General features: G+C 41.1%; 1 protein-coding gene across 6 annotated transcripts in view; it reads right to left on the reverse strand.

Moving 5' to 3' along the window:
• Positions 1 to 2,522: 2,522 nt before the first annotated feature.
• Positions 2,523 to 23,218, reverse strand: part of STOX2 (storkhead box 2) — a 149,193-nt gene continuing 128,497 nt past the window's right edge. For 4 of the 6 annotated variants that reach the window (XM_056326349.1, XM_056326350.1, XM_056326353.1 and 1 more), the window contains 3 exons: positions 22,474 to 22,626; positions 12,973 to 15,238; positions 2,523 to 8,348 (listed from right to left, as the gene is read on the reverse strand). In XM_056326349.1, the coding sequence (XP_056182324.1) occupies positions 8,153 to 8,348; positions 12,973 to 15,238; positions 22,474 to 22,626 (2,615 nt within the window). In that variant the 3' untranslated portion in view covers positions 2,523 to 8,152. Of the gene's footprint in view, positions 8,349 to 9,437; positions 9,567 to 9,630; positions 15,239 to 22,473; positions 22,627 to 23,218 lie in introns of those variants that run through there. The other 2 variants (XR_008819779.1, XM_056326351.1) reach the window with 2 other exon arrangements.

Genomic DNA, 23,218 nt, shown 5'->3' on the forward strand with positions numbered 1-23,218 from the left:
GCAACCTTGATGGCTGCTCCTGGCTGTCACTACCCGGTGGCACGTGCATAGCGGTGCGGGCACGGTGGAGACCACAGCTACGTAGTGATGGCAGGCCCCAGGTACATGGGTCATGGGATGTGGTTTGCGTTCAAATTCTTTTGATGCATAAGCTGCTCTGCAAAATCAATTGCCTAGGTCCTTAATTTTCCGAACCCCCAGGTGACAGGACCCAAAAGGGCCGCAATTCTGTGGCTGTGCTCCTGCAGCGCATCCCCAGCGCAGGAGTTTCATCAGCCGGCAGTGCAGCCCCCCCGCGCCAACTGCTCTCCAGTGGGGGCTGCAGCTCGGCGAGGCCTGGCCGGAGCACAGCCCCACTCGGAGCTAAAGCACCAGTGCGGCACCAGTGCCCTTTCAGTGCTGCACGAGGGAAGCCTGCGCCCACGGGAGACGCCACTGGCTCCAGCTTGTTTTCTCACCAGCCGCTGCAAAGTCTGAATGCATTGGAGGCTGCTACTTCTTCACTTGCCCTCCTTGGCACTTCCTAGACAGCCAGTTCGATTTCACCAGCAACAAGCAAAGGGATGAGAGGAGAGGGATGCAAAAAAATCCAAACAAAAGGGCCAGAACAGGGGTTCGGGTCTCCTCTTTTAGCCCTCCAAGCAGAGAGAGAAGTAAAAAACAGGAGCAGCTGTCAAAAGGAGGAAAAGAACAGAAGGACTAAAAGTGGGGGCATATTTACACTCCTCAACTTTTTTAAAATCACAAACCTGCAACAGCATGGCTTGAAGGGAAATGCTGACAGGAGCACCCCTCCTGAAGCAGCTGAGCACCCTTTCTCCTCTTGGGGTCTTTCTGATGAGCAGGGAGAGCGAAAAAGAGAAAGTCATGGAAAAGGGGGAAAAGACACTACAGGATTAGGATGACATTTTGAGACGGGAGAGTGAGAAAAGGGGCAGAGGCCATTTCATGGCAACTAATGCGTGGAAAAAACCCCAACCTGAAAGAGAATGAATGTCAAAAAGGAGGGGATGCTGAGATGGAAAAAAAGATAAAATGGAAGGAGGATGTTATAGAAAATGTTGGGAGGAAAACAACAGAATCTAAAGAAACAGCTGAGAGGCTGATGGAGAGAAAGCCTGGCAAGAAGGGAGAACTTTCAAAAATGTCACCTTATAGATGTAAGGTAACTGTAGGTACAAAAGGATGAAAGTCTGCTGTTTTGACTCAGCGCTCTCAGCAGAAAGGCACAGTCCAACAGCCAGAGAATAGTTGTTCAGCCAAGCAGCAGCCCTGGACGTTTCATGTATGTTACAGGCCACGTTTCAGCAAAAAGATGTCACTTGCTTCAGATCTTCAGTTCACCTGACAGCAGAATTAAGTATAAAAAGAATTCAAGCCCGGTTTCTAAGCAAGTTTTAAAGTGCAAGGGGTGATGGGTTTGGACAAGAGTAGTTTTTTTCTAGGTTAACTATCAGCCTAATCTATAACCTAAAATACAAGCCCACCACCAGGAACAAAGCTCTCCATGAGGAGGGAAGGGCTTGCAGACTTCTCCAGCAATACTGAAAAGGCCTTGGAAGTCTCATTCTGGCCACCATCCGAAAGTGGCTTTGCCAGTGCAAGGCACTAGATTGGTGCTGGCACACAGCCCTAACCACAGCTTGCCTGGCTTTGCCTTTTTTCTCCCTGTAATTCAAAATGCACAATTTCAAGGAGATGAATCACCCAAAGGGAGCAGATGGATGAAGGGGAACCAGCAAGGACTGTGAACAGCACGGTATTAGTATGTGCTGCTAAGAGGTGACAAGCCAAGGTGCTTATGACGGCACCTACTTCCAACGGACGCTGCTGTGGTTTTTCTGTCATAAATACTCACAGCCGACCTTGGCAAACAGTAGTTCTCAAGTCAAAACTCTGGCAAAGCTCTTGGAGCCTAAACCTCCTCAAAACTTTCTTCCAGGTGGTGCCAGAGGGCAGGAAAACGGCACCTGCAAGTTACATCGTCCACTTCAGCCTTTCCAATCAGCTGCTGTCACGGCATGGAAAAAGAAAGTAATTCTTTGAAGAATGTGAAAAAACTCCTTGCTAGAGCCCCTTCTCTTGGATGTGTGCACCAGGTCCTCCTTTGGCTGCTGAGGATGGAGAGGAGAGGAAAAGAGGGACCTGACACCTGTTGCTCTTGGCGTCAGGATGCTCTTAATGGATTTCTCATTCCCTGGAGCTCAGGTGGATCTCAGCTGGGCGCTCAGGCATTCAGCGGGGATTCACGTTCCCCCTGCAGCCAGCACCTTCACGTCCAGTCCAAACCGGGATGTTTCACAATCGGTGAATTTTCTCCTTTGCGCTCTTAGCTAGAACAGCTCAGAGACCTTTTACAAAGCCTACTCGAACACAGCAAGCTGTTATGACCCTTGTTTTTCTGAGATTCCTGGTTTTCTGTGCAAGGTTTCCTAAGTGAAGGAGAGAGGGAGTGTGTTAAATGGAAATGTATGTATTTTCTCTAAAGACCATCGATGGGTGCAAAGAATCCACTTAAAACATATAACCAAATGTTATTTAATATCTTAAAAAGTAACACGATCCAAAATGGATATTTCACACAACACTACATAAACAACATGAACACAATATTACCATATGGAGGGACTTTCAAATATAGACTTACAAAAATCCCTGTCCTTTTTTTTCCTTTAAATTATTATACTAAGCATGACAAGTAATCATCATTTACAATATGGTACACTGACACAATAAAAACCATGTTACAAATGTGCTGTTATAAATCAGTAACGTTAGGGAAGACATTTCATGAACTGCAATTATTTCATATGAAATACTATACAATATAAACAGAACATCCATCTTGGATGACCTTTACAGCAACCAGAGACCAAGTAATTTTTTTATTTTTTTTTTTCAGTGCAAACACATTTATACAAGGCAGTCTTGGCTGCAAAACTCCCTTCTAACATACAGTAAGTCCCACTTGCATTTATTAACTCATTTAAACCTAATGCAACAGCCACATTCAGTCACTCACGGAAAATTACCTGCAGAATTATGATCCCTTCAAACGTAAATCTCCTCCACATATAAAAGTAACATCTGCGCCAATTACTCCAAGGGCCCTTTCATACTTCTGGGTGGGTATCCTTTGGGTGGCTCGAAGCGCTAGACGACACGGGGGCAGCCCACCACCCGGCAAACGGCCCTTCCGCGGTGGGAAGGGGTGCTGGCCGTCAGCATCCAGCATCCCGGCCGGGCGGCTGCGCGTTTGGCCGGGGATCAACCCAGGCTGCCCTTCCAGAGCCAGGTGCCTGCCTGTGGCCTCCTGCTCCTTCTCTGCGTTTAGTGTCTCGGGGTGGGGGGGGTGGGGGGCGGGGGAGGACCACGGAAACCCTCAGCTCAGAACTGAGCTTCAATGGAGTTTGAACGACCCGTTCCCATCTCCGTCAGATCCGCGGGAGACCAGGGGCGTTACGCCAGATTTACACCCGCGTAACTGAAATTGACTTTTAGAGCGCCGCTATAAAAGAAGCGTGAGAGTCCCGTTTTCTTCTAGCACCAGCTTGGCTTTCGGTGGGTCCACTGCATGCCTCTCATGCAGTAAGGATGCACTTTACTTATGCTGGGGGGAACATTTTAGATATATACCTTCTTTTTTTATTTTTTAAAGAATTTAGTAAAAAATAGAACTTTTCTCTCTAATACTGTACAGTTTTCTTCAGAAGAGCAAAGAGAATTGTAAACTGTAGGTGTGATACCAGATTGGGAGAGCTATTTGCTTTCTCAGCACGAGAATTTGAACGACTGCATTGGGAAAAGCTCTGCAAAATGTATTCGAAAAACAAATCTTTAATTAAAGTAACGGTTTCCAAAACCATCGCTGGCAGTACTGATATGACTGAAAACTTGGGTTGGTTTTGGCACTGCTAATCCAAGAGTCTCTGCAGGACCACAGAGTAGTTTCCCTTCCTACTCAAACCCAACGCATCAAACTAATAACTTCAGAGTATAAACCATAAGCACTTTGGTTAACTATTAAACTGACTCCAGTAACGAAAGCAACTGGTTAATAAATTAAGTCTGCAGACTCTTAGCCTTTGTTTTTTCCAATGTGCCTGGACACCAGCTAGGGTCAGGGAACTCTGCCCACCTCACAGGCTCCCGAGGCTCAGCTGGTACCACCTCGAGTGCTCCGAGGCCCTCGGGCAAAAAGGCATGACTTAAACGCAAAGTATTATCTGTGTTCATGACGGCCTCCGAGTACCCGTTTGCTTGTTCTCTTTTCTAAAAACAGCTATGGCTGGCAAGCGCTTAGGCCATGGTTTTCATTAAAATATTTGTTTTCCAATACATTTTGCTTCTTAAAGTCGAGTGAACATCGTTTCGCGTACAACGGACGTTTTACGGTGGTGCAAAGAGTCAAATGGCTAATGATGTCTTACTAATTTTAAACTGAAATTTTTAAAACGGCAAAATTAGCTCAACTGATGATTGTATATTAATTTGCATCAGGATAATGGTACTAGGTTTGCTGAAAGAGGTGTTCATAAATTGGGATTTGTATATAAATGTGATCTGCTTAGGTTCAACTGCCACTTTCTTCCTTTGGTTTTTGGAAAATTCTTTCCTTCTTCCCTCTTGAAAGGTGGCTTGTTGCAGCTGGCTACTTTTCAAAAGCCAGCTTAATTTTTCTTGGAAATTCGCCCACGTTCCTTGAACAATAGGCACATACCTTGAGCAGGGACCCTAATACTGCTCCCGGCAAAGTCAGTTAAAAGGCTGTTGGTAATTTCTATAGGAGCAAGTGTTTCAGATGCACACAGAGAACAGAGTGCGTATCATTAAAGGAAGAGCTGATTTAACACCCTTGCCAGTTCAGAGAAACCATGACCTGATATGTTGACAAAGATGGAGGCAGAATAGGGCCCGAAGTATTTGAAGGCTGCCAAGAAAATACCCAGAGTGTCTTCTGTTAAACCCCAAACTGTCAATCATATTTCACAGACTGTAGATGTTCCTAATTTGCTAAATTACAAATACATTTTTCAAGTTCTACCAGGCAGAAATTTTAGCAGTAACTGGGGAGAGGATGCAAGGTTTCAGCCTCCCTTTCACTTTTATCCCAATCATGCAGCCCTGTCAAAGTCTTTAAGTGACTCATCTGAAAGCCAGATTGTTAATATTGTAGAAGGAAATTGTGGCAATGGAAACATGATGACTTTATACGCAAGCATTGACACACAAGAGAACGCCATGACCTAATGCTTCAAAGTTTTTAACCTTGCTTTGTACAATACACTTTTCATGTTGCTGCATTTCATCAAATTCATGGAGGTAGTTATATGTGTAAAAAAAATTACCATAAAAGTAACATGTTGTATTATAATAATACATATCAAGTGTGCAAAATGCCGACAGATTTGTGTTGACCCTTTACAGTTGAACACAACACAGATTCAACCTAATCTAACTCTGTAAACCTTTAAATTGATACATTAGAAGAAGAATGATAGATAAGCAACCATGTAATACAAGGCTATGATTTCATCAAAGGATTAGGGTGACATAAAGCACTCAAGCTCCACTCTCGTGGTTTTGTTACCAGAACCTCAAGATGGAATTTCCTTATATTCCATTGTTGATTTTAAAAGGAAAAAAAGGAAAGGAAAAAAAAATAAAAAAGAATTCAACATTAGAACGTTTCTATTTGAAACTTCTGTTTACATTCCATATTCCAAGAGTCACATTAATATTGGTACAATGCCATGTCAACATTAATATGACATTTATGTTGTCTGCTGGTCTCTGGGAACTTTAGGAAATAACATACTATACAGTTTGTAGATATATACTATCGTATTTCGTTGGAATTATGTCTTCTGTACAACCAGCTGCCTGCATAAATTCTGATTAGTTTATGACAAACAAATACTTCCCCCAAAGGTGAAATTTGTTTTTGCTGTTCACATTTTAATACTGCTGTTAGTACTTCAGATCATCACTGTAATTTTTTTCATCATTTCGACATTTTTATTTACTGAATTGATACATACTACTGATGTCAGAGCTCATCTCAGAAACAAAATCACAGTCAGCCACTGCATAGTATATGACAATTCCCCACAAAAACTCTGACTCTACAGTTCGCATGGAATAAGTATGGCTGGAGTTACATACTGAATAAGAAGATGCATCATGCAAAGCATTATATGGTAATTAGAGCACATCTTGGAGGGTATGATAAGGCAGAAGGCTAAAGGCCAAGTGACTTTGATAACCAACCAAAAGCACAATAATTTCCTTTATGTGCACTGAAAGGTCTTATTGCTCCTATGAAATGGAAATTATACACTGAAACCAAGGAAAACAGACCCGTGCATTGACTGGGTTCTTGACAGAACTGCAAACTGATTGTGTCTAGAGTTAGAAAGCTGTTTTGTAAGTAAATGAACTATAACCAACTGTGTAACATAAGGCTTAATCTTCAGTAAAGACTTCTGATGACAATAAAGAACACGAGTGAAGCTCAAATGACTTTGTGTACAGAGTAACACATGTCACCAGAACCTGATGAAACTACTGGTTTTTAATATGTACAGTTGGGTTTCATACCTGTGTACTACAAGAGCTAGACAATGTAAACGTCCCTTTTCTATGCAACAATTTGGGCTGTTGAACATTTTAGCATCTTTATTATTCTTCCACCAATTTGTCTGTTCTGATGTAAAGAAAAAAAAAAAAGTAAAAAAAAAAGTGTTAGATTTGTAGTCAGTTTGTTGCACTACCAGGCTGCATGAGTAACAGAGCAGAATGTGACCCTATACCTAAACATTACTCTTGGAGTTTAACTATCCTTAGAAGTTACTCTGCAGTAATTAGCACGGCACTAATTACTTTGGAGTAACAGTTTAGGGGAGAGCAATTAGGATATACCATACCTACAGAATTCAGATTTCTACTGCCAACCATGTGGACACATTTAATTTCTAGAAACTAGACATGTCCATAACGTGCTAAATTGCCAGTAACATCCACTGAATAAAAAGGCCAGAAGTTTATAATTCTCTAAATTTTGTTCTCTGATAATCACTACAATGTATGCTATTTTTAATAGCCTAATTTAGGCACTCTATTTAATAAGCTACATAAAATAGATTTATGTCCTTCCACTAGAAAGAAATCAATTCTTCAGGCCATACTTGTCACCTATATCATAAAGAATATTTTTGTTCCAAGAAATTAGTTATCCTGATTCCTATATTAACGGCAAGTTGCAATACCAGAAGTGACACAAGAATTAGATAATCTTTTGTAAATACTTGATTTATACTGAAGACATTTGTTATATTTTGTGTCACTCCAAGTTGTGGCTCCATGACAGTTATAACTTTCCCTTCCCTCCCCACTCCCCCCTCTACGCAAAGGCCCACCTCCTTATTTGTGACTACGGAAGGTCAATTAGCAAGTCTCAGTAAGTAAACATCTCTCATACTTTTGAAACACAAGAGGAGAAAGCCACCTCCCTTCCCCACCCTCCACTCTTAGAAAAAACCAAACCAAACCAAAACCCAAACCTCTTTTTACTCACTTAAACGGGTATTTGCAAAATTGTGTCACAAAAACGCACAGTGAAAATGACTGATTCGTACTAATAATTCACAGATAGAGCTGAGGTCATCACTTGTCATGTTTGGCATTGTTTTTCCTCATGGTGATCCTGGCTGGTTACTTTCAGCAGTGGCTCAGTTTTTGAAGTAAAAAACGATCAACTCTGCAGCAGAGTTTAGCCTCTGACCAGGGGCATCACACATCTGTGGCATTTTTTTAAAATGAAGTTGGCAACTGCATGGACATTGAAAATGCAGATTACACTTACAGTGTCTAGACTTTCATATATGTGCTCAGTTACAATTAAGTGAAGCAAAAAGTGTACATATTATCCCTACTGCTATTCTGTTGCTACAGAGCCGCAAATGTGAAAAGCAATACCTTGAAATAAAGATTTCTTTGTTGCCCCTAGTCTATATAGCAGCACAGTTTAAGTATACACTAAAACTGTGGTTGAGATGCTTTTTCTGTTTTTCCCCAAAGATGTAAACGTCAGTCCCAGTGTCGTAAACTTTGCTGTATAGGATGAGACAGAAGATCTGAGGCAGGACGGCTGTCAGACACTAGTGACAGAAGCTTGCAGGCAGTTAGCAGGTTTCTGCAGTTTCTCAGCTTCACTTGTTGGTGGGTCTGCAGTGGCTCGGAAGTTGAATGTTGGGCCTGCGCCACCATGTGCAGGGCTCAGAGCAGGGTTCTGACGCCTGTTGCTTTCAACAATACTTGAAGTGTTGGATGCCAGGCTCTCACGAGTACTAGAACGGAAAAGAAATATATATACACACTCATATATGACATGCCCATATATCTATTGACCAGACAGGAAAGGAGAACAGAGTGTTTTATAACAGGCTTCCTGTGTTTGTAGGGAATGTCACCTCAATGAACCATCTCATTTTGATGGTACGCATACACTCCTCCAAAACGGGTTCCAGAGGTACTCAGCAGTCACCATACTGTAACACAGGTATAGCACTAAGCAGAGCTGAAGCTGTCACACAAACTGTAAGCTGAACCAGTATTAAGCATCTGGATTTTTCAACCGAGGAAATAGCTTCCATCTTGCACATGGAGCATGGTGATTTTCTTTCCTGACTGGTGCCTTTTTGCATGAAGTAAGTTCATCAAATCAGCTCTGTAACTAGGCAGAGCTAGGACAGCAATCATGTAACACAGCTTCCCCTGTTGTCTCCTGTTCTACCTATGTCTTCGTACACAAAATATCAACAAAAAATGCTCCTTTACATTAAACCCACAGTGTTTCTAAGCACAACACTTCAATTTTGCTTTGCAGCCGAGACAACTGCAACCTACAAGACGCTGAGAAATCTCAACTGCCTGGTCTGTGATCACGCCCTAAACAACTAGTGCTGCTATTTCATTCACAAAACGGACAATATTCCTTTAGTTCTAACAGGGTTTATCCGCGGGAGTGACAGGACACTTAGCACTTTTAAGGACTAAAGCCTTTTAATGGTACATCTCATTATAAACGCAGAAAAGCCTGTATTTTAGTCTACAGTTCTTTAAACCTCAGCCAAGATATGCTAAGGCTAGATTTACCACTACTACTGTTTTTGTTTGCTTTTCAATTTTAAAAACTTTTGATCTCCAAATAAGGTGTTCCCGTGCAGAGAGAGATCTGGTTTTCAAATAGCCATGTGGCCGCTGGTTATGTATCCTTCACCTGTATCTCTGCTGCTTTGCAGAATGACATCACCACTTGCTATGGAGATGTTTACAGAGTACGTTTAGAGGACTGAATGGGTTTGTTAAATAAGCACTAGAAACAAAGATACTAATGAGAGAGTTTCACAGTCAGTTTAAAGTCAACCTAAATTTACCTGCTACTGAAAGGGGCAGCTCTTGCCTGCCTTGTGTGGACCTGACCCTGCCACATGTTCCTGCTGCTTCCCTAACGCTGAGCCTTGCAGCCAGCCAGATCAGGGATCGCTCTCAGTTAAATACTAGCCCTATGAAAAAAAAACCAAAAAAACAAAAAAACAAACAAACAAACAAAAAAGATTAGCGCTAGCATCAGGGGAAGAGTAGGAATGCACAGCTTTGGACGTGGCAGGGGAGAAATGTGTCACTGCATGGCACAGGGGAAGGAAGAAACACCTTGTTTAGTCGTAGGGCTGATTTAAATCATCTTAACCTGACTGAATCTGGAAAACCAATGATGCTTTTAGAACTCCCACAGATCTTTTAAATTGATCAAAATGGCACTGACCATCTTCTGCCAACTATCGCTTTATTGTCAATAGTTCCGAACAGCTACGACGGGTGACACACATAGTAAGAGATCTCTGTAAGCTGCAGTGCTGCACAGGGCACTTCTGTTGCTCTTTTCTTTTTGATTCCTCTCCCTCTGCTCTTTAACAAAAATAGATGCAACCTTTGCTTTTTAGAGATCGTTCAGTATTGTATCATTCTTTATGGGACCACCAATTCCAGATCTTCAAACATTTTCAATTCTGATATTACAAACTGACCATTGCAACACGTATACACAAAGACTGCAGTGAGAATTTTCCATGCAGCATAATGCCAAAATTAGCCTTTTCTTTAGGTGACAAAAGAGCAGCAGTATTATATAAGCTTTAAAAATAAAGGAATAAAATTACTGTTGACAGCTAACATCTGCTATATACAACTTGCATAAAAGCAAAGAACAAAATACTGTGAGGCTGTTTTCTCAATGGTGATGTGTTCACGAATTTTGCACACAATAAGCTTTTGGTAAATGACCATTGCAAATCTTTTTAACTACGTCCTGTTTTTTTATTTTCTAAATGCCCCTTGTCACACTTTAGAAATATACTTCTTTCACAGTGTGGAACAGGTAATTTTGATTCCCCAAGCAACACTGCACACTTCAGTTTAAATAAAAAGATACTACCACACCTCAGGAAGTCGAGAGTTACACCATCAGCGGAGGCTAGAAGAATATACCTGAGAACTATCACTACATGCACATCCTGCTCTTACATTCTTCCCCAGGCATCTGCTAACGGACACTGTCAGATCTAGGTGAATCTTACCAGATGGATGCTGGATGGCCTTTTTGTATTTCCTGGAAAAGGGCTGGGGAGTACATTTTTCATTATAAGGTAGGAAAGTAATAACAGCATGGTAATTACAGCCAAAGGGCTGAATTCACCCTCAGCTCAATTTATTTTTATAGACTTATACCAAGGAGTGACCAAAACTCAGCAAAAGCATCCAATTTAATCATCTTGATGCAAAGCTTGTGAAAGCGCCTTTGAAATATACAGACTATATACTGGTCTTATAAAACAAATACACAAGAAAACCCTACAGAATGTTGATTATTTTTTTTAAAAAAGCTTACTTTATGTGGCCTTCCCAAACCCCAGACGTTTCTTAATAAGTAAACAGTAAAATAATAAAAAAGGGATGTATGGAACACAATCATTATTAAAAGCTGCTTATCTGTTTCCTTTTTGATCTAAATAAAGTGGTATAGCAGCACTAAATCCAGTATGCTTGCCATGTTGTGTCCTCTTGCTAGCCAAGTTTAAGATTAACATCAACAGAAATTTTAGCTTTTCTGTAAATAATTAGGAGAGGAAATGTCTGCCTTTGCATTAACCAGAAACGCAAGCTTGATATGCAGCTGGCATACAAGCAGTCCAAGAACTGATTTTTATCCTGTTGACATCCTATCCTGGAGGTGAAATGCACGCTGTGGAGTAAGACAGGCTGAGCAAGAAGCAAGCACTACCGTATGCTCCCCCACAAAAACTGACTGCAAGTATAGCACTTCAACTAAAAGAAAATACATTTTAAAAAGGACAGCGCAAGTAGCCTCTTACAACATCTGTGTGCAAGAAAAATGCCAAGCATCTGCAGAACAATCAATAACAGGAACAAATTCAAAACCTTTTTAGGTTTCTTTTTTATGCTGGACTCGGTGTAAATGGTATAATTCACTCAAATTATTTTTCAAATATTTTATCCAGAAAAATTACACATATGTTAAAAGCTTGCTCTAGTTTGATAATCACTGCACGCTGCAGCAGGCCCAGTAACTGCTGCTTTGTCATTGACATCAAGTGGGAGTAGCCATCAAATCCAAAGGAATTTATTCCAGAGTGACATGACTTTAACTGAAAATGAAATTTAGTCCTGTGTAAGAGCAGGAAATCCTTCACATGCCTTCCTGAGAGCCTTTGCTACATATTTGAAAAGAAAAATAAGTAATTGTGAGGAATAAGAACACCTTTTATGGGGCGAGGGCTTGAGGGGGGCACAGGGAAATGATGACACACCACCAATAAAAAAAAAACCAAATCCCATTTTCTTTCACCTAATACAAATCCAGTCTTGGAGGTTTTATTTTTAAACACAGGCAATAAATAATTTAAACTTAAGTAAGACACTATAAGAGAACTACTATTGTAAATTATTTCTGTGTTCTTAAGAGTCATTGTTCTGAACTCTGATGGGTTGCTATCCAGGGCAAACAAAACCAGTCAAGCTCCATTCCAGCAGGGATCTAGGACTGCCAAAGGTCAGAGGGAGAAAGAAGGTGGCTCGAGTGAAGGGTTCTTAACCCGGAATTAAGGTTGTGAACTCCCCAGGACAGGGAACACACCAGCAACTCTGTCCTCCCTACGCCTGCAAGACTCCTAGCACACCGAGACTTCCACGGTGTCTGAGACCCCTGGAACAGAAATGACTAACCAGCACCACCACACGCAGATATCTGGACTCTTTTCCCAAGTATCTGAGGCCAGGCACTCCTCTCTCTGCTGATGCAGCGCTGGGTCACTTCTGAAGTTCAAACATCCTGAGCACTTTCAGCCTTGCAGGGGGAGAGGCTGTCCCAGTCTCACCAGTTTGGAATGGTGATAGATACACTTCCAGAATTTTTGAAGAAAACAGACAAAAAAGCCCAACCCCAAAACAATCATCATATTTTGACTTTTTTTTTGTCTGAGCCAAAGATTATGCCACCTAGTCATGTCTAGTCTTCCAATTAGTCTTGATGATATCTTAGAGGGAAAGGGAAGGGGAGGGGGGGAGTATGCAGGTGCTCATCCCTTCTACTCTAAAGGCAAACGTACGTTTAACACAGAAAAAAAAAGAAAAAAAAAAAAGGATACAGGGATGTTTTCAGCAAACAGAAAAAGAACTAATACAGAGTCAATGCCGCAAATGGTCATTGGTTGCTCATGGTATGGTAGGAAGCCCCCACATCTGAATAGCAGATTCCAGAGCTGTAGAAAACAGTCTGAAAACGTGTGAAATTGTTTAATACAGCCCTACGTTCTGTCACCAATATCACACACACACAGAGCTATAAACGGAACTTTCTAGTCTGTAAAGCTGCAATGAATGTGACAGTCCTACCGTGGAGAGTTGAACCCGCTGTCCACAGTAATGCTGCTGCTGTCCATGCTGTCCAGGCGGGCCGAGTGGGTGGCTCTCTGGTTGTTACTACTTTCTGTCTCCTTTGGGGTGAGAAGAGTAAGGTTCTTCTCAAACTTTCGCTGTAGATCCCTCTCCTTTTCTCTCTCTAGGAGCCACTGCATCGTGCCAACATCATCCCTGTTCTTTTCTTCCTCAGCGTTTTTGTTGGTTCCTTCCTCTGAGTCATCATCATCAGACACGTTGTAGTAGTCAAAGGAGGCCTCCTGGTTCCCAGTTGTCTCTTGCTGTCTCTGCGAAACAGGCATGACTTGTGCGACTGAGGTTACCATCGCTTGCTCAAGTTTCTCACATCTGACTGGCAAGGTGTCAGAGGGGGGCTTCTGATGGGGCTTTAGCAGGGGTGTGCTAGACTTATGGTAACTATTCACCGAAAGAGTGTTGTGCAGAGGTTTAAAGAGCGTATCCTTGCTAAATATTTCTTTCCTTTTATCAAGGCTGCTTGATTCAGTGCTATGGTGTTGAACCAGCCGCCCATTTGCAATCACCTCTGGAGTTTGGCCAGCGACCGCTGAACCGCTGCTTGGGCCCTTTGGGGACTCCTCTTTGTGCACCCCAGGCTCCCTAGCGATATGTTGAGACTGTCTTTCTGTGGGAGTCATTTTTTTGAGCCCATCTGTCCCCGTCAGCGTATCATGATCCTCTTTATTCTTTCCCAGTGGCGATGGAGCAGTAAGCACAGTCTCACTGGATGTGTTGCACTGAAAATAGTCATCGACTGCAGATTTTGCTGTGCAGGAGTTGAGCTCGCTATACGATGGCAAATTCTCTGTAGGCTTGCTTTGCTCCAACAGGCTACAAGAACTGGGGGTTTCTACAGTGCCACTAGCTATTTCAGGGATGCAAGTCTCTTTGTAGCTTGCAGATGAAATCAGAGCCCTTTGATGACTGAGCGACTGAGATGGCCTTAAGGTACTATCGTCAATGTAAGTTTGGCTAGTTGTTTGGTCATCTGGGCTACAGCCTTCACCAATATCTTCAGGTGTGCCTAGAGCAGCCGAGCCCAGAGGTCCCTTGGAGTTATCCATGGATCTAGACCTTTCTTTAGCCTTACTGGACCGCTCATTCCTCGATCTTCTGTCCTGTGTATGGCTGTGGCTCCGATGGACCTTGGAGTGGGAGCTTCCCCTGGAAGGTTCAGGGAAAGGCATTTCAGTTCTTCTTTTGGCCAGCTCACCAGACACATCCCACTCAGGTGTCATTGGAAAGTGAGATTCAATCATGTTAGGATTGCTGTGCATGATAAAATTATCTCCCTTGTGTTCTATTATAAAACAGCCTTCCCGTGGGGATCGAGTCAAGGGATCATAGAACTCATACTCCCTTTCAGCAGGTATATCCAAATGAGAGCCATCTGATGGGTCTCCTTTGGACACCCGAGTCTTGCTGTGTGACCTCGACTTCCCATGAGACTTTCTGTGATTCCTGCTCTTTTTACTTCGTCCACTGTGGTGAGCTGAAGATCCTGCTTTGCTTCGTTGAGCTTTTTCTTCTTCAAGTTTCTTCATTAGTGCAGTGTGCCTCATGACATTTTCCACAGTCAAGTCTGGGTTAATGCGCCTGATAATCTCCATTTCTACCTCTCTAGGTATAGTGGTAGGGGTGTCCTCGTCCCTTAGCGGCCACTCCTCTGGAGGAAACTGGGCAGAGAAATTTGCCAACTGTTTTGTCTTGTCCTTCTTAAAACTTAATCGGAATAATTTGAGTCCAAATTTCTTAGACTGCTTTTCTACATCCTTAGGCTTTGTGAGCGTCTCTGCTTTGTAGGAAAAATTGACAGTACTTTTACTTTTCTCAGTAGGTGGGACCTGACATAACGAAGGAGGACAGTATGAGTCTTTACAGTCTTTTGCTGATTTCCTCTGTAGGGTAGATGCATGCATGCTGTGCATGTCTTCTCTGCAACAATGGCAGGAGTCGCAGTGGTTTTTGGGTAGTGTTCGGTCCCTGACGCATCCCGAGGTGGAGGGAGTTATAGTTCCTTGTTGCGGAGAGGTACACTGAGACCTATCAGGTATCCTCTCATCCAAATGGTACCATTTACTGTTAGTTCTTATGAGAGATGGTGTTATAAAGTACGTTTGCGGGGTTACAATGAAATAACCATCCGGAGTTGGATATATTTTCCTCTCCCGTACAAGCATATTCAAGGTATGTCGAAGGATTTCTGGACTGGGTGTTGGAACTCCTAGAAATGACAGGAAACACATATCAGGGAGTGCATAAAACCGTGCAGGACCCTCTGGTTCCCCCCTCCCCAATAAAAAGCTTTTTTCCAATGTGCAAGCCGGAATATGCTGAACAAACAACTCCAGTAAAGCACTTTGTTAGGCATTCTCTTGTCTGTTTGTTTTTCCACTTATCTCCTACACTTCAAATATATCAATTATTAATTAAATAGAAAGGAGGCCATTAATGGAGTGTTAAAAAAAAAAGGAAGGAAAAAAAAAGAAGAAAAAGGAACTTCTCGTCACTTCTGTTGCACAGGTGACCTTAAGCTACAAGATGAAATCACTGGAAATCAAAGGGTGTCAGGGGAAACATTTCACTTTTATTCTTCTTCCAACCAAATATTTACATCCCAGTTCACCAGAACTATTTCTTATAATGCCCCGTCATGTATAAAACAGTGGTTATTTGTCACTTTGCATGCCTAAGTTGTTTTTCCACAGAAGAACACTACACAGAAAAAAAGCATTCCCCCAAACTACCCCTTTATCACAAACCTGACTGAACTGACTTGTTCTCTCGTTAAAACATGTTTCAACTACATCAGCTGCTCTAAAAAAGACACCCCTTCAATGACATAGTTCATCTTGCCCAAACAGACTCTTCCACGATGCTGCAAGTTACAGGTTTAGCTCCTAAAAATGTGCTTCTCAGAGTTGCCTGCCTTCCATGTGAGATGTGAGGGACGCTACCTAAATGCACATATCACATACTGAAAGAGGGACAAGTATGACGACACTGCATCAATGCCACAGTAGCCACATGTTGGACTTGGCATTGTGAGCACGGTCCTTCTCACTGCCAGTACTCCTGCTGGGTTCAGTGGTGCAGGACCAAGTCTTCAATACTTTATTAGACAAAATCCCAAGTTAGCATGCTGTGCATAGGAATAAGTTCCACCCAGAAATAAGGAAACAAGAAATTTAGTTCACAAGCTAGTGTAAAAAAATCTGCTTATGCTGAATAAGAAATAAAAATCCTTCAAAATTTTCAGTGGAAATAGCTATCTTCAATCAATACATTTTTTTGAACTAAAATGTATTTTACTTTTAACTTAATGCTTGGTACTGACCTGGTTTACATTTTTAAAACTAGAGATTTTTTTTCAAAAGTTTGGATGGTCTATTTTGAACTAAAAAAGTTAATTTTGTTTACTCAGGGCCTTAGTTTGCTTTTCAACAAAACTGATTTAGGAAAAAAAAATAATTATCAGAGAGTACCTTAGGTTGGAAGGGACATCCTTAAGTCATCTGGTCAACACCCCTACTCATAGCCAGGCCAGCTTAGATCAGGTTGGTCAGGGCCTTGTCAAGTCAATCTCTGACTATTTTCAAGAGCAGAAATCCCATGGAATCACGCATGCAAAAACATTTCAGCAAAGTATATGCTTTTTACAAAAATACTTCGAGTAAAAATCTCAACCAGGTGTACCTGCCACAAACACAGTATCTTCAGTAGCATATAGTGTCTGGTCACCAACTCTTCTCCCACATGTCAAATGCTGAAGCCTGCAAGCTCACTGATCTCCTTGTGTTAGCAAACATGAAGATGACAGCAAGGGTTCTGGCACTATGCCCAACACCCCGTCAGAAGACTAGCGACAAGGAATAGAGAAGTTGTACCAACTCCTTGACTCACACTCTTCCTTGCTACTGGGTTGCAGGCAACATAGTAAGTATTCTTATGTCTAGTTTTGAATGCTGTTTGAATTTAGAGACATGACCGTACCGCTCACATCCAGTAGCATCTGTAACTAAAAATCTTGCTATGGAAACAGCAGAGTGTTAGGAATAACACGGACACATGAGTGAAAGCAGTTACAACAGAGAAGGTGTCAGGGATGAAGTACACGGGGGCAGTAAATGTATTTCATGCATAGTCCACAGAGCTGAAAGACTGGGGCCCGTCCAGACACAGTAAGTAAAGGAGGTAAAGAAAAGATAAAATTTGAGAGAATAAATGAGACTTGAAAATTGGAAAGAATATGCAAATGAAAGAATCATGAATAAATGAAGAATCATGAATATGCATTTTATCCCCTTTTCACGTGGGTGTCCTAGAGAGTAACGAAGACCTCCTGAATTGCTGCATGAGCAAGCATGTCAGAAATAGCAACAGATGGGAAAGGCAGAAATCTGGAGTGCTGTGGAAAAAAAGGACTACCCCTCCCTAGCCCAGAGTCCTAAGTATCTCTGGACTGAAGGAAACAATATGCTGAGCTTCCCCGGGATTGTGAGGCAGAGGCAACTGGAGAGCAGGCTGCCCTCCACATGATCTTTCAGTAAAGCACAGGAACACAAAGAGTGATTTTAATTCCTGCAACAACCAGTGGTCATCATCTAACCTCTTCCTTCCTGCGGTGGAGTTGCTATGTCTGCTTGTACACCACCCCTTTTACATTATGCCTTGCACCACTACAAGTAGTGGATGACGCCAAACTCAAGCTCATGTGCTTCTCCATCCTGTGTTGAAAATGCACTGCATGATCCAACCCTGGTCCAACTGAGATGCATTTGCTGTGCTGCAGCCAGCCTCTCTTCCTGCCTCTACATAAACAACCTGACCAATCCATTGCATTTTCCACGAGCTTACACGTAAATACCTCAACACACACCTATCTTCGTCTGCAAGAACTCGGTTGGTTCTTCATCCTTATTTTACTTAAAGACTTTTCGTAACATACTGTTTCAAAAACATTGGAACAGAAAAGAGAGGAAAGCATTCTCCTGGGAGTTTACAGGAAAGTTAGGAAAAGAAACTGAAATAGATCTTCTGACGTTTTACACTGACTTAGGCAAAAATGCGCTCCAAATACATGGGAAAAACAATAGTATGTATTTTTCACCCAGTAAACCATAATGACTGAAATGTGTTGGGTAAATGAGTCTCTAAACACCGGATGCACAGTAGTCACATTCATTGATTAAGTCCTGTGAATAGGGAATGTGCAGATAAACACCAAGAAAAAAATAAAATAATAGCGTGCCTGGGCAGTCAATGATGCTGTAAAGTTAATTGTCAGCCGCCTTCTCTGGAGCTGGAGACTATCACTTTTATCACTCCCAGCGTACGGTAGATCCCTCTGGTTCACTAAGCCAGCAGTGATGATGGCGGATGCAGATCTTTGGAGCTCAGCATTGCCAGCTAATGCCAGCTATGGGTTTTGTTCAGATCTCTTTCAGATACTCACAAAAGTACAAACAGATCCAAAGCTACATTAGGCTTTCCCGCCTGATGGACGGGAGCAATGACACTACTCTGGCTCCTATTGTTGCTATTTAAACACACATTTCCCAGCTTTCTCAAGCCTTTTCTCTTTAGAGCAACCTGCCCACATCATATCTATATGTAACTTACCCCACTGCATTCAGAAATCTCCTTATGGTCTCCCCTCCTCCATTAAACAGGAACAAGAGGAAAAAAACCAGTAGTTTAGAGGCTCTAGCATATAAAATACTGCATGACAGCAGTGGTGTTAAATTTAAGATTATGTAGTGGTTTAATAATTCAAAAGCAGAAACTGTCTGGACACTGCATCATCAGACATGTACATTTTCTGCATCTCAAGAGAGTCTACTATGCCATCCACTGAGCTTCCAGACAGAAGATTATGTCTTGTTTGCTGCTCACAAAGAACACTGACCTAGAGTGAACTCAGTTAATCTAAGACACTTAAGTGCTACACAGACATTTCACATATTTAAAGAGTGAACAGTTATGAAAGTGAATGTCAGAGGAATTTGCCAGCTTTCAGTAAACTTTGTTTCAAAAGCAACCTAGTCCAACACACATGTATTTTCTACACTGAAATTTTGAACACCTTAAAATTATTTTAGTAAGTACATGGACAAAATCAAGGGGGAGGGGAAAAAAAAGAAAAAAAATCCTTACTAAAAGCAGCATAGACTAAGGCTTGATGTTTTCTTCAGCCAGGTTCATACAGATAAGAGGGTCTGGCTGCCAAACACAGGAACAGAGGTTATATTCTTAGCTCCTTATACTGGATTTTGAAGATTTACATTTAATGTACAGGATTTAAACCACGATCAATAAATTACAAAGTGGGACCATACGAACATCTCATTGTTTAATTCTAAGTTAGAATAATGGGAGCACGTGCAGCAGGAGCCCTCTTGCTCTTTTAAAAACCTGACAAATAACAAAAGCCACAAATAAGAAGTGCATTATCATTACAAACTTTTTCAATAAACTCATGAAAAATACATCTGAAGTAGTATTTAAATGGTGTTAAATCTGCTAAAATTATTTTCTCCTGAGCTGATGCCAAGGCTTAACAAGGGATAAAAGAAATACTCTGATTGGCTCATGAAATACTAGTTAAGGATGTGGAGTGGTTGCTATGTGATGTTATAAATAATTAGCATACCTTATTTCAGATAGAGCCATGGCCCAGATTTATGCCTGCACAATGGCTCAGCAAACTGGAGGGCTAGCCTGCAAGTGTAAGACCCTGTACTGAGGAAAAAGGTTTATTATTCTTAGGCTGTTTGAGAATAGCATCTGGGGTTTTAGGAAATCTATACATGCCATGAAATGCAGTGAAGCATCTGTTCATCAAAACACAAAACAACATAGGCAGACAAGTGCTGCTACAGGGTGAGATAAAGAGAGGTTACGTGACAACGAGATACATCTACAATGGTAATGCTCTCTTCCCTCTCAGCGCATCAGCACCTAATTAGGAAAAATAAAGTATCAGAACATGGGAGGACATCAGGTATTTTAAAATAGCTAAAGTGAATACAAGGGCTCAAAAAGCCACAGCTGATTTATGAGAAAGTTTGAGCAGACAAAGGAAAAATAATCATTCAGCACAAGAAGAGGTTCTGTTTATTGGAAAGGACAAAATTTTGGATAATCCTCACACACTGAGAGAACATGTATTTTTGCTATGTGAGAGAAAGGCATTTTCCTAGAGAGGGAAAAAATCTGAACAAAAGATGGATTATTCCCCGCTGCCCCCCCAGTAATTTTCTTTACGTTTTGGGAAGTGAGGTAGGAAAAAAAGGCTCTCCTTTTTTTAAACTCAGACTTCAGTAACACACACACGTTCATGGCTAGTGGTAAAAAAAAGGCAGCAAGAGACTGTGTGCTAACTTGCCTCAGGCTTCTTCCGAGCAAAGTCTACAAAATAATCCAGCCTGTTGAATTATTTTTGATGTATGGTTCTGTCTAGCAAGAATAGAACAACACACCAAGTCAACTGATAATCATGCTTACAGGAAACCCAAGGGATGCCATCAATAAATTATCATTTCCATCACACAATAATATTTATATAAAAACAGATAGAATAATTGGAAAAATACTTGCAATCTGTGGAATTCTTCTAGTATATAGTTATATAGAAAACACAACTTGGCCAAAAATAATCAAAACACATTAAACTGGAATTATAATTGTGAACTTTGCCTTTTTTGCATTCTACTCTTACAACTTCTATTACTATCTCCAAAATTAGCCAAGTATACTGGAAAAAAAAACCCAACTCTAATAAACAAAACCACAAATTGGGACAGAAAGCCAGCATTTACAAAATATACTTGCAGTATTTTTTCCCAAAGTGTAATTATTAAATGTCAGACAGAACTGTTTATTCCAAACACAGCCCTCAATCCAGAATTTTACTTTAAAATCTCAGAATTTAGTACCAGTTACAGCAAAATCCCTATAACCTTCGAGGCTTTAAGTAACTCGTGCTCTGAAATGTAAGCAAAAATACTGTAAGATATCAAAACATGGCTATGGTTAGGCTGCCTAGATGAGACAGATGAATCAGTAGTTTTCCTACTGAAACATTTTTAATTAGCTGCTTTTCACAGCTGTAAAAGAGGTACAATAGAGAAGTTTCTCAACTAGTTTAGAAAATTGTAAACTCAGGCACAGAAGCGTTAAATATCTTGCCCAGGAGCATGCAAAGCAGAAGTGAAAAAGTTGTGCTCTCTTAAGCAGTAAAGCTCTGCCCAACGCTTTCACACCACACTTTTAGATGTTTCTACAAGATGCATTTTGCATGGTTCACCAACTCCAGATACAGAGTGCCACTATGGAAGCAGCATATTAAAGAGTACATTCTTAATATAGGTTTCCTTTTTTTTTTTTTTTAATGTTACAGTATCTCTAAGCCAAGATATTTTTATTTTACCATTTAATAAATATTATCAAATGCTGGAAAGAGTATCTTCTGAACAGTACACCAGCATTTATGAACACAGCAAGTGTATCTGGTTCTCCAAACCTTTTGGTTGTGGAGTGAGTTGTCAAGTTAAAATAAATAAATCGATTTAAAATTTTTTTCAAGAAAGGGCAGTACACAAACCAAAAGCCACAGCTGCATCCAAGAAGGCTCTGAAAACCCCTGGAAACCAGGCTGACAACATCCTTTCAGTTTAAATATAACCTCTCCATGAAACAGGCATATCATCATCATTGGACTCTACTACTTGCATCAGGCCACACCAGTTTTGAGAGCCTGTTCTAGGAGGAAGACGTGCAGTATGTGGGAAACCTGCTCTTTAAGAGAGTGCTCTACACAGAGACCTCCATGAGGTTATCTCTGTGGAGATTGAGACTGGATGATGACACTTGAACTGGTTGACCGATGTCAACAGAGCTTTCACAAGTTAGTTTACAACTGGCTTGAAAGCCACAAGGTGGAATACGTCTACTCTGGCTGTGACATACGCTTTTGTTCTCTGTAACAACTAAAGAAGTCTTAAAACTCTTTTGACTACGATGATAAAGAAGGTTATTTTATGAGAAAAATCACAAACAAGCTTATTCTGATACCAGCCTGAAAAAATGAAACAGGTCAATATAGTTCGCTGCTTAGTACCTCAAGTAATTTTTTTAGTATTTACAAAAAATCAGGAATTAACCCTGCAAAATGCATCTCAAATGAATAGCCCTGTAAAAGAGAACTCAATTCTCTGTATGTTTAAAAACAAAGAAAACGTTGTAAGATTAGAACCCTACAGCTTCCTTTCACTTTTGGGTAGCACCTCGGGATTAATAAATATTCCCATCTGGAAGAGTGAAGAAAAACAGACTACCCAACATTGAAACTCCCTCTTTTAAGAAAGCCAAAAAGATTAGCAACCTTTTGGGTAGGGAGTAGAGATTCTTTAACAGACATGCACCCATCTGACCAATGATTTATTAATGTCCAGTTACCTGGGAAGCAGGTTGTTAGGTGCTCCATTAGTGCTTCTTGTGTGACTTGTTTTCGGGCAGAGTTCATTGCTGAGATGGCCAGGCAAAGGATTTCCCCAAGTGGAATAAACTGTGACTGACTGATGGGAGACATGCTGATGGGTGATACATCACCTGTAAAAAGACAACAGATGTGCAATGAAGCATTTTGTTTAAAAGTCTGCTCATAGAAGAAGGATGTAGAGATACAATCAGAGAAGATGCATACAGCTCTGTAGTCTTCATACTGAGCTAGGGAAAAAACTCTTAAAATGGAGAACCATCCAAGAGCTTATTTCAAAACTTAGACATGGTGAACTTTGAAAAATGGGAGTTATGCACTATGCAGACGTAAGTTTCTCAAAGGGTGCAATAGACAGATTCAGAAAAATGAGAAAAAATTAGCACTTATGGTTGCAAAACCTCATGCTTGAATATACTACTAGGTAACTGCACAGAATAGTTGAATGTATTTCTCTGGACATAAAAGAGGAGATTTCACTTCCCTTTCACAGGTCACCGGTATGGATCACCCACCATTTCCACTTGACAGAATATTCTTTATTAATAGAAACAAAGATCAGGAAAAATTTTGCTAAGTTAAAGCACAGACACTCTTTAGAGGCACAAAAGCATTGAACACCTAAAGATTCATAGCCTGAATAAAACTCTCCCGGATATACAGTCAAATGTCTTTGTACAGACCATGTATTTTTTAAAAAAGAAG

Source organism: Falco biarmicus, chromosome 1, assembly GCF_023638135.1.
Source record: "Falco biarmicus isolate bFalBia1 chromosome 1, bFalBia1.pri, whole genome shotgun sequence".
NCBI lineage: Eukaryota > Metazoa > Chordata > Aves > Falconiformes > Falconidae > Falco > Falco biarmicus.